Raw genomic sequence first — 15,436 nt, forward strand, 5'->3', positions numbered from 1 at the left:
TCTGCCCCAACCCACTTGTATTCTGTCTCGGTCTCTCTCAAAAATAAACATTAAAAAAATTTAAAAAAAAAATAAATGTAGTCTTGTATTGCTTGTTAGATATTTTCCTCCCATGTGTACTACTCTTGGCTTTCCAAAGAGAAGTTAATAAGGAAAATACTTTCTTCTCCTTTTTTGTACTTCCCATAGAACTTTGCTGCACACAAAAAGCTACCAAAAATTATTTGTTAATCAAATGATTAAAAACTGATAGGACAAATTTCCTTCCTCCTAATACCCCCTAGTTTCACTTCTACTTCAGATGTTCTTTTCTTGGAGCACAACCTCTTCACTTCAGGAAGACTCTTGACTCACTGGGAGTGTCTCCACCAATCTCTCTCCGTGTTGCTCTTACAGATACCAGAGCTCAGAGACTATGGTTCCAAGAAGGGCAAGAGGACACTCAGTCTCTGATTATCTCCTGGGAGGAACTTTGGGTAGAAGAGCCATTCCCAGGTCTTTCAGAGCCACCACCCCTGAGTAGAAGGTCTCTCCCGATCTCCAACCCCTCGTTTCTATCATCACTTTGGTTGGGTAGCTTCCTACTGCTACCATTTGCAAAATAAAATATATTAAGCCTGAGGGGCCTTCTCCTGTCAACACTTCTCCTCCATGATCCTTCCTTCACCCTTTCTGATTTGTTCATAGCCTCAACGTACTGGTGAGGTATGGGATTCCAAGGCAAAGCCAGTGGGAGACCCCTGAGCTTGAAGGATTGGTCAAATTAGAATCCATTAAAAGAAACCAAATGTCTAAATGATCAAGAAAGGAAAGGAGAGTTCTAATATGTGGCAGTCCAAGAGGGTTCACATACAAGGTCATGAGTTCAAAATCAGGACAAGAAGACCGAGCAAAAGAAACAGGCCTGGGATCTACTACAAGGTAGGGGTAGGGTGGAAGTAATTTCTCACAGGAAAGTACTTATTTTCATGGCTACAGGTCAAGGCTTGGTTATAAAGCTGACAGGGAAACGTGAAGGGGGTAATTCTGGCTTAGGGGTCAGGGGTAGAATAAGATAACCTCTTCTTCCTCTGAAGACCTGGAGGATCTCGCCCCCATTGCCAACTAGGAAGATGGTTCCTGAGACACCTGAAGCCCCTCTTGTGAGAGTGCCATAGCCAGGTGACCCTAATCATTTGCCCAAGCTGAAGTCAACCAACTATAGGCTGGATATGAAGAAGACCCACCATCCAGGAGGTGGCTGGGTACAAGGTGCTGACCTAAGCAGGAGCCTGATGTTAATTAGATGGAGACAAACCCAATCATATCTCTTCTTCTGGTGACTCTCAGCGTGAGATGCCAAAGAGAGGGGGCCAGAGGACTGGCCGTGCTTCTAAAGGGATGACAGGATGATGGGTCAGGGGTGCTGGATCCTGAAAGGTGAAGAACCACTGTTTCCATTCTCCCTGAGGTCTGGAGAGTAGGAGGGAGGCAGGTGTGGCCTGTACAGGCTGGACATGTGCCCAGCTAGTTCTAGGACCTCCTCATTCCCCCCTGTCATCAACCCTATCACCTAAGGCAATGCTTTTCCAAGGATGGCCCTTAGACCACTTGTAAAAGAACCACTTTACAAAATGCATATATCTCCAGCCTTCTGATTATTGGATCAGAATCTCAGGAGCTGGATTCTGGAATCTGAATTTTTAACAGGTGCCCTGCATGATTCTCATGTTTGTGGAACTTTTAAAACTACTGAAGCAAGGTGACCTCTTTCTCTTTTTCCTTTCAAGACTCGTCTACTCCAATTCTCTGCCAGGCCCAGGACAGGGCCATGCAGTCTCTTGTGGGCTCCCCGGACTTCCTGAGAAGGTTTCTTTTCTAGCTAGACCCCAGGCCAAATCTGCCCTCCTTCGAGCCACCTGGAATTAGCCCCACGCATCACTTGTTCAAAAACCCAGTGACCCACCACTACGTGGCACTCATGTCAGCGTTTCCTGCCACCCATGTGAGGCAAATTGCACAGCTCACTCTCTCTGCTCTGAGCTGCCCCTGTCCTTCTAGTTCGTGGGCCTCTCAGGTCCTGCATAATCAATTCAGCTGAGGTTCTCTTATTGTCTTGCAATTCTCTATTTCCCTAGAGTGTCCCCAACTTTGCAATCCCTACCTCAGCACGACCAGATGGTAGGGCCCAGGGGGTAAGGAGATGGGGCCTTGTTTCTTGGGCCCCATCAGGAACCGTATACTCTCCTGTGATCAGAGCTGTGATGAGAGCTTTTTCTCCAAGGCACATGTTCACTGCAGGAAAGAAAAGTGACAACCAGCACTTACTGCATGGACGGTCATACATACAGCATGGCCAATTCCAGTTTGCCTCCTTGCCTCAAAGACGATACATATGACTCCAATTTCACAGTAACCTGAGCACAAGGACATTTTGTCTAGAATTCATCAAGATATTCAGGAAAATCTCACAAAGATCAGGAGCCTAATAAAACAAGCTAGAAGGCCGGAATTCACTTGACCAGATGCTTCTGAATGCCTTTCACTCTGGGTAGTGTGGTCAGACCTTTATATCGTCTTCTGGAACACACAAGAATTCAAAACACAGTGACTGGATGGTCGGGTACCTCCTCCGTGAAGCACTTCTGTTCACAAACGTCTCAAGTGGGCTAAGTCAAATTCACAGCGTTAATTCCTTTTAAATTCTGCTACGCTCTCAAAACACGCCAGTGTTACCTCTTCTTCTGGACTTACAAGCTTACACAACCAAAGTCTGTTAGAGGACCCCGGCTCCACCTATATACACGCTTATACACGCATGTCAAATCTACGCACGGTCCCTCTCCAACCCCCCAGTGAAAAATAAAATAGAGCCTTCTGGCAATTACAGAAAGGCAAAGTGTTTCAGGATTAGCATAAAAGAAGGTCAAGCTCTAAATAAGGTCTGGAGTATAGAGAATTGGCTAACTCCCCAGAAAAATCATACCAGCAGGCACAATCTGGAGCAGCCAGACGGGCTGACCAAGAACCTGATTCCACTGCCATGGAAAGTGTCAACAGCAGATGCCCATTAGGCCCTATCATTTACCAGACTATTCCTGTCCAGTGGGAGGCAGTTTATATTCTGAGCAAGGACTCCCTGCTTTCCTAAATGGGAGTTTTAATACAGTTAATCCGTTTTTCTTTTGCACCCTATGTGTGTTGGGGATGGTTGAATTCATCATTTAACCCAATGTGCTTATGAAACTTCAGTCCACCATATATAATATATACGATATGCATATATGTGGTGTGTGTGTATATACGTACACAAATCTACGTATATACCACTGCTCCAATATTTACTTATTATTTCTAACTAAATCAACCTTTTGTTCATTAATTTTTTTGAGATAATTATAGATCCACCCTGCAGTTATAAGAAACAGATTCCTTGTACACTTTGTCCAGGTTCAAATTGTAACATTTTGCAAAACTATAGTATAATATCACAAATAGGATACTGATATTAATACACTCTGTCTTATTCAGATTTTCCCAGTTTTATTGGTACTCATCTGTGTGCGTTAAGTTCTATACAATTTTTTTTAACTTTTTATGTTTATTTCTGAGAGACAGACAGACACAGAGAGAGAGAGAGAGAGAGAGCGCATTAGTGAGGGAAGGGCAGAGAGAGAGGGAGACACAGAATCCAAAGCAGGCTCCAGGCTCCAATGCTGTCAGCACAGAACCTGATGCAGGGCTCGAACCTACGAATCGTGAGATCATGACCTGAGCCGAAGTTGGATGCTTAACCGGCTGAGCCACCCAGGAGCCCCATAAGCTCTACACAATTTTAACCCCTGTGTAGGTTCACGTGTCCACCACTGCAGAGAAGAGCACCAAATGGTTCCAACATCACAAGGGTCTCCCGTGTTGTCCTTTTATAGCCACGCCCACTTTCCTCCCCATCCCCTGCCCACCACAACCCCTGGCAACCACTAATATGTCGTCTTCTTTTTTTTTTTTTAACTGTATTTATTCATTTTGAGAAAGACAGAGACAGTGCAAGTGGGGGAGAGGCAGAGAGAAAGGAAGAGAGAGAATCCCAGCAGGTGCCCCACTGTCAGTGCAGAGCTCCAGGCGCAGCTCGAACTCACAAAACTAACTGCAAGACCACAACCTGAGCTGAAACCAAGAGACAAGACGTTTAAACCGACCGAGCCACCCAGGCGCCCCTGCTAATATGTCCTCTATTTCAAAAATGTTCTCATCTCAAAATCTCATATAAATGAAGTAATACACTATAAAACCTCTGAGATCAGCTTTATTCACTCAGCATCATTTCTCTGGAGGTTCATCCAAGTGGCCTGTACCAGTACGTTGTTCCTTTTCACTGCCGCATAGGATCCCATGGCACGGAAGTACCACATTGTGCTGAGTCATTCACCTTTCAAAGAATATCTGGGCTTATGCCAGTGTTGGGCCATCATAAAAAAAAAAAAAAAAAAAAGCTTCAATGAATCCTCACGTGTGGATTTTGTGTGAATGTAAATTTTCATTTGTCTGGAATAAGTGCCCAAAGTATGATTGCTGGGCATATGTAATTGCATATTTAGTCTTCAAGGAAACTGCCAAACTGTTTTTCCAGAACGACTGTACCATTTTACATGCACCCCAGCAGCACAGGAGTTCTCCAGTGTTTCCGTGTCCTCGCCAGCATTGGGTCTTATCACTTTTATTCTGCCAATTCCGACAGGTCTGCCGATGATGCCGAGCACCTTTTCAGACCCGTGCTGACCACCTTGATATTCTCTCGGGTGAGACGGACTCTCCCCATTTTCAAATTAGGGTTTTTAACTGTTAAGTTTCAGTGCTAATCCTTTGTCAGATACAGTTTGCAGGTAATTTTTCCCAGTCTGCAGCTTGCTTTTCATCCTCTTCACGGGAGCTTTCGCGGAACAAGTGTTTTTGTTTCTGTTTTTTAATGTTTATTTATTTTTGAGACAGAGAGAGAGACAGAGCACGAGCAGAGACAGGGAGACACAGAATCCAAAGCAGACTCCAGGCTCTGAGCTGTCAGCACAGAGCCCGACGCGGGGCTCGAACTCACAGACCGTGAGATCATGACCTGAGCTGAAGTCGGACGCTCACCCAACTGAGCCACTCAGGCGCCCCTACGGAACAAATGTTTTTATTTTGATGAGGTCCCGTCTACCAACTTTTCCTTACATGGAGGGTACTTTTGCTGTCAAGTCTCACAACTTTTTACCGAGTTCCAGATCCTCAAGATTTTCTCTTGGGAACTTTTCTAAAAGTTTTCTAGTTTTACTTTTTACATGAAACTCTAGGATTCATTTCAGAGTTAATTGTTACATATGGTGTGAGGTTGGCTTGCAGGTTCCCCTCCACTATGGATATCCAATTACTCCAGCACTGTTTATTGAAAAAGCTATCCTTCCTCCATTGAATTACTTTCGCATCTTTGTCAACAATCAGTTGAGCATATTTATTTGCTGGGCTCTCTATTCTGTTTCGTTGATCTGTTTGTACATCCTTCTGCCAACACCACACTGTCTTGATTACTGTAGCTATACAGTAAGCCTTACTAGAGAAGACAGTGATTTCTTCCACTATATTCTTCTTTGTCAAGGTCATTTTAGCTTTTCTAGTACCTGTGCCTTTCCATATAAATTTTAGGACAAACTTGTTTCTGTTTACAAAACAAAACAAAACAAAAAACCGACCCTTGTTAAAATCTTCATAGGGACTACACTGAACCTATAGGTAGATCAATTTACGGAGAACTGACATCTGTTCTATATTGAGACTTCCAACTCATGAACATGGTATGTCTCTCCATTTATTCAAGTCTTGTTTGCTTTCTTTCGTAAGAATTTTATAATTTTCAGCATACAGATCCCATATATGTTTTGTTAAGTAGATATCTAAGTATTTCATTTTCTTTGTAGCAACTGTCAAGAGTTTGTGTTTTTAACTTCGGTTTCTGCATATTCATTTTTAGATACAGAAATATAATTGATTTTTCTGTGTATATTGCATATCCTGAAACTTTGTTGAACCCAGTTATCAGTTTTTGGAGTTTTTTGGTATATCCCTTCGGAGTTTCCATGTAGACAATCATGTCATGTACATACATCAACTTTTTAAACATTTTGCAATAAAATTTATATCACTACCACAAATGGAACACTAGCATCACTTGTCATAAAAATGTAATTCTAAAAAATAAGTACAATAAAGACAAAATATAATTAAATTCCAGCTAAATACAGTTGCCTGCAGAGGCCCTCAATGTTAAGCCTGAAAGCTTGCTCTGTTTCTCTTGCTCTCCCTCTCAAAGGAAGAATAGCAAATATAAAAATACGTGTTGAAAATTTATTAGCCTCAAACTCACATGGGATATTCTCCAGGATCAACCATACACCAGGCCATACAATAATCCTCAATACATTTAAAATAATTAAAATCATACAAAGTATGTTTTCAAATTACAATGGAATTAAATTAGAAACCATCAACAGAAATTTGGGAAACTAGGGCGCCTAGGTGACTCAGTCAGTTAAGCGTCCCACTCTTGATTTTGGCTCAGGTCATGATCTCACGGTTGGTGAGTTTGAGTTCCACATCTGTGCTGTTAGCACAGAGCCTGCTTAGAACTCTCTCTCTCTCTCTCTCTCTCTCTCTCAATCTCTGTACCTCCCCAGCTCACGTACACACACTCTCTCACTCAAAATAAATAAACTTTAAAAAAGAAATTTGGGAAATTCACAAATACATGGAAATTAAACACTACACTACCAAATAAAAAAATGGGTCTGAAAATAAATTAGAAAATACTTTGAATTGTATAAAAACAAAAATACAACATACCAAAACATATGGGATGCAGCTATGGCAGTGCTTAGAGGGCAATTTATGGCTGTAAATGTCAAAATTAGAAAGGAAGATCTCAAATAAATATGCTAACTTCTACTTTGAAAAACTAGAAAAAAAGGGAGCAAAGTAAAGCCAAAGCAAACAGAAGGAAGGGAATAATGAACAGAGGGAAAATAAATGACACAGAAGAACAATGGAAAGAAATCAGTGAAACTAAATGTTGTTCTTTGAAAAGATCAACAAAACTGACAAACGTGTAGCGAACTGAGCAGGAAATAAAAGGCTAAAATTTCTAAAATCAGGAACAGAGGCGTAGACATTACTACTGACCTTACAGAAATGAAAAGGATTATAAGAGAATACTGCACTACACAAACAAATAAGATAACATAAATAAAATGGATAAATTCCTAAAAATATACAAACTACTCTAACCCAAGACATAATAGAAAACCTGAGTATATCTACAGCAAATAAAGAAGTTGGATTGGTAATTAAAATCTTTCCACAAAGAAAAGCCTGGGTCCAGATGGCTTCACTGGTGATTTTATCAAACACTTAAGAATTAACATCAATCTTTCACAAACTCTTCTAGAAAACAGAAAAGAAAAGAACACTTTTCCACTCATTCTACAAACTCTACTGCTTTGATATATCAACATCAAACAAAGACTTCACAAAAAACACAAAAACTACAGACCTATATTCTCATGAATACAGACATAAAAATCCTCAACCAAATATGAGCAAGCTGAACCCAGCAGCGTATAAAAAGGATTACGTGTCAGGGCTAAGTGGAATCTGTCCCAGGAATGCAGGGGGTTTAACATTCGAAAATCAATTAATGTAATACATTATATTAACAGAAAAAAGGACAAAAACCACATGATTACCTCAGAAGATTCAGCAAGAGCATTTCACAAAAATTCAACATTCATTCATAAGAAAAAAAACTCCACAAACTAGGAATAAAAGGGAACTTCCCCCACATCGATAAAGAGGACCTACATAACCCATACCACCAATATCCTACTTACTAAGAACAACTAAATGCTTTGCCCCTTCAACCAGGAAGAAGACAATAATGTCCACTCTCACCATCTCTATTCAAATTGTATTGAGGGTCTAGAAAGGGTAATTAGACAAGGAAAAGAAATAAAAGATTTCTTTTATTGGAAAGAAAGAAGTAAGACTGTATTCACAGACAACATAATCTTGTATACGCTAACGATGAACATACCATAAACAAAATTAACAAAACAGTCCCATTCACAGTAACATCAAGAACAATGAAACACTTAGGGACAAGGCTAACAAGGAAATGCAAAACTTGTACACTGGCAACTATGAGATATGGGTAAAAGAGATTAAAGAAGACTTTAAATAAAATAGAAAGGCATCTTATATTCACGGATCAGAAAACTTAATATTATTGAGATGCCAATAATCCCCACACTGTTCTAAAGATTCAACACACTCTCTATTAAAATCTCATTTGCCTTTTCACAGAAATTGAGAAGAGAATCCTTTTCACATGGAAATGGAAAAGACCCAGAATAGTCAAACAGTCAAACAATCTTGAAAAAGAAAAACTAAATTGGAGGACTTATAAATATTTCGAACTTAGCAATCAAAATCATGCGGCATTAGCATAAGGAAGTATAGATCAACTGACTAGAATCAAGGGCCCAAAATAAGATTTTACATTTATCATCAACTAATCTTTGACAAAAGTGCCCAAAAAAATTCACTGGGAAAAAAGTTGTCTTTTTAACAAATAGTGCTGGGAATTAGATATTCACACAAACGATTAATTTGGACCTCCACCTCATAACACACACAATAATCAACTCAAAATAGATGACTGATATAAATGTAAGCTCTAAAATTACAAAATTCTTAAGAGAAAGCATAAGAAAAAAAAGAAGAAAGCAGAAGAGTAAATCTTGGTGATCTTAATTAGTCAATCACTTGACCATAAGAGATAAAAGGGAAAAAAATCACAAATTGGTTGTTAAAGTTTTGTACTTCAAGAGACACAATAAAGATTGCAAAGATAACTCACAAAAAGGAAAAGAAAATATTTGCAAATCCTATATCTGATAAGGGACTTGTATTCATAATACATAAAGAACTACAACTCAATAGTAAAAAGACAAATAACTCAATTAAAAATTGGGCAGAGGATTTGAAGAGACATGTCTCCAAAGAAGATATACAAATGGTCAATAAGCAGATGGGAAGATGTTTAACATCATTAGTCATTAGAAAAATACAAACCCAAGCCACATTGACACAACTTCACACCCATTAGGATGGCAATAATGCAAAAGACAGGTTAAAAACAGTGCTGGCTGAGAACGTGGAGAAATCGGAACCTCATACTTTGCCAGTAGGCATATAAAATGGTGCAGCCATTGTGGAAAACAGTTTGGCAGTTCTTCAAATTGTTAAATGCAAAGTTTCCGTGACACAGAAATTATACTCCTCGGAGTGTACCCAAGAGAAATGAAAACCTGTGTCCACACAAAATTTGTCCATGATCATTTACAGCAGCACTTTTTAAAGTAGCCAGTGAGGCACCTGGGTGGCTTAGTCACTTAGTGACTGATTCTTGATTTCCTCTCGGGTCATGATCTCACGGTTCGTGGGACCGAACCCCCTGTGTCCCGTTCTGTGCTGGTCCGGGGCCTGCTTGGGATTCTCCCGGTCTCTCTGCCCCTCCCCTGCTTGTGCCTGCTGTCTCACTCTCTCTCTAAAAATAAATAAATAAAGTAGCCAAAAAGTGAAAACAACTCAAATTTCAAGTTTCATTCAACCAGTGAATGAAAAAGTAAAATATGGTACACCCACACAATGAAATATTATTTGGCCATAAAAATGAATGAAGTGCTAACGCGTGCTACAACACAGGTGAATTTCAAAACCATTATGGTAAGTGAAAGAAGCCAGTCACAAAAGACCACATAAGTCCATGATTCAATTTATAATACAAAATGTCCAGAAAAAGCAAATTTATAAAGACAAGAGAGTACATTAGTGGTTGCCAGGGGCTGGAAGGAGCTGGATGTTGGGAGAGACTGTAAATTGGCATGTTCTTTGCAGGGTGATGGAAATGTTCTAAAATTAGATGCGATGATGACTGTACAACCCTATAATTATACAAAAATTTATTGACCTGTACACTAAGAGACAGGTGGATTTTATGGTTTCTAAATTAGTTCAATGAAATATATTTATAAAGAAATTAAAATTTTAAATTATATATTAATAAATATTTAAAAATCAAAAATTTATTAGATCCATCTAGTCTTCCTCTGTGACTTAATCCAACGAGTCTTTCTCATTGAGGGTTTGAGAGAGAATTGCAAAGGGAGTCATTTCCTTGCTGCATGATTCCAGTAACAAGTAGCATCCAACATAACTTTGCGTGTAACAAAGGATACAATATACTCCATTACTTTAAACCACAACTGCAAGAGAAGTCACATTCCAACCTCACTGAGGCCAAACTAGAGGCGAAAGGGTACTATCCACAAACCGGAACTAGTGGGACAGCAGGCCCATGATGTCACCACTGGACGTAGTACCTGGACGGTCTCCCACTGGGGATGGAGGGGCTGTGAGTGAATTTACAGTTCAAAGTGAGATGGATGGATTCTGTTAGGTGGGACATTTTGAAAATTTTATATATATATATATGTATGTATATGTATATATACACACACATATATACATATATAGGCTATATATGTGTGTATATATATACATATACGTATATATATACACACATATATAGCCTATATATGTATATATGTGTGTGTATATATATATATACACACACATATATAGCCTATATATGTATATATGTGTGTATATATATATATATATATATAGGCTTATATAGACTGGCCACAAAGCAGAATGCCTTCTAAGGAGAATACTATACCAGTGCATTTTTAAAAGTGAATTCCTTTTAAAAGGAACGTACGGTACGTCTCCAGGTATGAGTAGCCAAGCCAACATGTCACAGACACGTTTTGTCTGACCAGGCTGTACCTTTCTAGGAGCTGCCCCTCTTCAAGACCACCTACCTCCCTATTCTCATGGTTATGGGGGAAAAATCATCTTGTACCTCCCAAATCCCCTCTCTTGGCCACAAATGCCTTGTCATGATATGGGGAGATCCTTCCATTGGCAATTTAAACTAGAAACAGAGAGAGTGCCAGAGACTAAATATGGAGCATATCAAATGCCAAAGCTAAAGGCAGCCTTGCTTTTTTTTACCGTGGGGATACCAGCACCTTCCAATAAGTTCCCTTCCTCCTGAAAATAATTTCAAGCGGGACTCCGTTTCATGTCACCAAGAATCCTAAATAATCCCAGTCAACTTTAAATAACTGTCTGCTTAACTTCTACTCTATCAGTTCTGCCGCAATACACAAAGCTTGGTACCATTACAGCCATGCTTTTGCTATAACTCAATGGTGTCAGATGATAGAACCTTCCCTAGCAAAACACGGTCTCTAGCCACCCGCCCTCCCCCAACCCCGTGACAAAAGTTAGTGATTCTGTTGCAATTCTAGACAAGCAAGCTGTTTTAGGGTCACAGTAAAGAATGGAGAGATCTGACCCAAGTCTAGGGAGTTTAGACATTTGTCCAGTCCCCAGAAAAACAAATGATTAAGTGGTGTTTATGGCTGTTATTGTAAACCAACCTGATGCAATGTGATACAAAGTGTCTGAAATCCCAAAGAAACAGAGCTCTTTGTCAAAGGCCATGTTAAGAGCTTTTACAAGATCTATTTCCATTGTTTATCAAATGTTGGCTGAATCACCCTTGGATTAGCAAAACCTGAGGCATGATGTCTTTGTCTTCATGAAGATCACCGACTGAATTGCTGAGAGTTGAATTAACCAGGGGAATACAGATAGATGATACATATTGTCTATTCCCTTTTTTTTTTTTTTTTTTTTTTTTTTTTTTTTTTTTTTTTTGTTAGTAGGCTTCACGCCCAGCTTGGAGCCCAATGTGGAGCTGGAACTCACGACCATGAGATGAAGACTTAAACTGGGATTAAGAGTAGGATGCTTGATTGACTGAGCCACCCAGGTGCCACTCACTATTCCTTTTTATAGCATTTTTATTTAGTAAAAATAGCTAGCTTATCAGGCTCCATAGAGCTATCATCAAATCTCTAGTCCCTACAGACTGGGTCCCTGCAAATCTCGTTTCAGGTTAAAAAAGAAAAAAAAAAAAGGTCAACAATTCAGTATCTCTGAGGGAAACCAAAGTGTTTGGTTCGATACATCACCCTAAGATTATACGGAGAACAGCCTTAACAACACAGGTATGACAGCTTTTTACATGTGGACATTCAGAGACGGAGGATGTTAACTATCCAAGAACAGTTTTTAATGTGTCTTACCTAATGTCTGAGAGATCACACTTGTTTCCAGCAATAGCCATTACAATGTTTTCTGGACCGTGCTCCTTCAGCTCTTTCACCCATTTCTTCAGGGTATGAAATGAATCCTAGACCCAAAGTGTAAATCAATCATTGGAAAGACCCACCAACACAGTATTTCAACCAAGTAGAAATGTAAACCCAACCCAATTTAATAGACGAAAATATTTTCAGGAAACTCATGTACATTGACATCCCACCCCTGTCCTGGCACAAAACTTATTAGCTAAGTTACACTTAAATAACCTGTAGAACTTTCCTTTTCTAAAATTGAAACTTGATGAACTGAAGAAAGTCATGTTAGTAATTTTCTTCTATAAATAACACCAATTGAAAATTACAGCCTTGACTCAGCATGAAAAAGACTAAGTCATAGGACTAGACATGTTCGTGCTTATTTCAGGAAAGAAAAAGAATACACGCACACGAGAGAGACAGACAGAGAAATCCTGATTTCCTTTCTGCCCCTACTCCCAACCATCCTCCAGCAAACCAGCCAAGGTAGACACCACATCTAGGTAGAAGTGGTCAGGAACTCATGGATGGTAACAGCGCTGGATCATTAAACCAGCAGTCCTGTGAGCTGAGTCAGCACTCCAGGAATGGAAAAAGAAAGTCAGCAAACCACTGCAGTTACTTGATGGATAGCCTAGATCCCCAACGTGATAACTAAAAATGTGGCATACTATATATATATATATATATACATATATATACAATACATACATAAACATTATCCTTGACATTTTAAGTAGTGCGATGCAAACACTAATAGAAAATAAGGATCCCATAATCACAAAACATGCAGAACTTAACCAAATCATTTTCCTCCACTTAAAAGGCTGACATTCTGGAGAGGGGTACTTGGCAGACATGACCTTGCCTCTACAAGCAGACGGTCAAGTTGAAAAATGAATGATCATTGTTGTTTACTTAATTTGGTAGAAAAATTTGAAATGCTTCACTATATACAGGTGAATAAACTCAATAGATGGTGTCGATTACCCCTGGCTACCATGCTATGAAATCTCATTCCAGGCTCCTGGCATGACAAGCAGGAGTCTCTGTTTTGGTCTTTTGAAGACAGAGAATCAACACAAATGGGGCCGTTGTGAAGGGGACATTCTTACCTGTTTGGTAATATCATATACTATGACAGCTGCAGCGGATCCACGATAGTACATGGGAGCCAGTGAATGAAACTGTTTAAGAACAATGAATAGTTTTAGGCCAAAGTCAACACATTTCATGCAACTTCAAATTAAAATATAAAAGTTTCATCCTACATTATCCCTATAAGATCCCTGAACTCCCCTTAGAATTTTCCCACGGTTCGTATTAGGCAATAAATTCTCCTCCTTGACTACACATGTGCTTGTGGCTTATAGACCATGAAATTCACTTTTGGGAAAAGGCCAAAAACACGTTTTACTTTAAATGTTACTCTTCTATGAATTTTCTTTTCTCCACTGCTCATCACTTATCTGATACGACGGATCCACGGACATCTCATTAGGATGACAGAGTGGTAAGAAAAAGATGCTTGCCAAGGGGAGGACAAGAAGAGACTGGCACAGATCACAAGACCCTCACTGAGCCTTTAATGAGGAACATTGAGCCAGGACACCTCCCCAAGCCACCCTCAGCCTACACGGCTGCCATCCCTCAAATGAACACAGTGACACAGATGAGCTCCATTTCAAAATGTGAGCAAATCAAGTCCCATTGGTCACTAGAATCCTTTATCTCTAAACATGATAGATAATTATGCTGAGGATACATACAGAGTCTACGAATATTTTGAAGGATAGATCTTTGGATACATCTGGATACATCGTGGAAAGGTTTTAAAAGCCAGTAAGAAAAAGATAGCTCAGGCGAAACATTGTCAAAGGATACACGTAGCTAAATCTCCAAGGAAGAGATATAAATTGCCAGTAAATATTTTGAAACATTCAATTACAGTAAAAGAAATGAAAATAAAAGCAATGAAGAGGCATGTAGTAACTTATTAAATATTAAAAAGATTTACTATATCCACAGTTGGTATGGATTCGGGCAGGGGAGCACTCTCATATGTTACCTGGGAATGAATTTGAAGACCTTCTTATAAAAAGACATTCAATAGCACTAATCCTCAGGGAAACGCAAATCAACATCACAATGAGATATCACACCTGTTACGATGGCTGTTATCAAAAAGAAAGGGGGGGGCTGCTGGGTGGCTCAATCAGTTGAGCGTCCAGCTCCTGGTTTAGGCTCAAGTCATGATCCCAGGGTCGTGGGATTGAGCCCTGTGTCGGGCTCCGTGCTGAGTGCAGAGCTTGCTTAAGATTCTCTCTCTCTTTCCCTCTGTCCCTCCCCGACTCATGTGTGCATGCTCTCTCTCTTAAAAAAAAAAAAAAAAAAAAGATAACAAGCATTGGTGAGGATGTGGAGAAAAGGGAAAAGGGAACCCTGATGCACTGTTGGGAATGTAAACTGGTGCAGCCACTATTGAAAACAGTATGCAGGCAACACAAAAAACACAGAACTATATGATCCAGCAATCCCCCTTTTGGTTATATACCTAAAGGAAATCTCTTCAATACCTCGAAGAGATATCCACACTTCCATGTTCACTGCAGCATTATTTGCAACAGACAAGACATGGAAACAACCTGAGTGTCTATCAAGGAATGAAGAAAGGAAGAAAAGGTGATGTGCGCGCGCACACACACACACACACACACACACACACACACACAGTGGAATATCACCCAGCCTTAAAAAAGGAGATCCTGCCATTTGCAACAACATGGATGAATCTAAAAGATATTATGCCAAATGAAATAAGCCAGATGCAGAAAGAAAAAAACCTGCATGATCTCACTTATACATGGGATCTAAAAAAGTCAAATACATAGAAGCAGAGAGTAGAAGGGTGGTTACCAGGAACAGGGAGGGGAGGGGTTGGGGAGATGTTGGTGAAAGGTTACAAAGTTGCAGTTACATGGGACGAATAAGTTGCAGAGATAGAAGGCACAGCCTGATGCCTATGGTTAATTATAGTGTATTGAATCTGGAAATTTGCCAAGAGAGAAAATTTCAGGTGTTATCATCGTTTAACA

At 39.8% G+C, this 15,436-nt stretch overlaps 1 protein-coding gene across 1 annotated transcript in view; it reads right to left on the minus strand.

The window, feature by feature from the left end:
- Positions 1-15,436, minus strand: part of RAB31 (RAB31, member RAS oncogene family) — a 129,063-nt gene that overhangs the window by 31,572 nt on the left and 82,055 nt on the right. The window contains exons 4-5 of the mRNA XM_042962336.1: positions 13,457-13,528; positions 12,288-12,394 (exon numbers count right to left, since the gene is read on the minus strand). Of these exons, the coding sequence (XP_042818270.1) occupies positions 12,288-12,394; positions 13,457-13,528 (179 nt within the window). The remainder of the gene's footprint in view (positions 1-12,287; positions 12,395-13,456; positions 13,529-15,436) is intronic.

This window comes from Panthera tigris, chromosome D3, assembly GCF_018350195.1.
Source record: "Panthera tigris isolate Pti1 chromosome D3, P.tigris_Pti1_mat1.1, whole genome shotgun sequence".
Classification (NCBI taxonomy): Eukaryota; Metazoa; Chordata; class Mammalia; order Carnivora; family Felidae; genus Panthera; species Panthera tigris.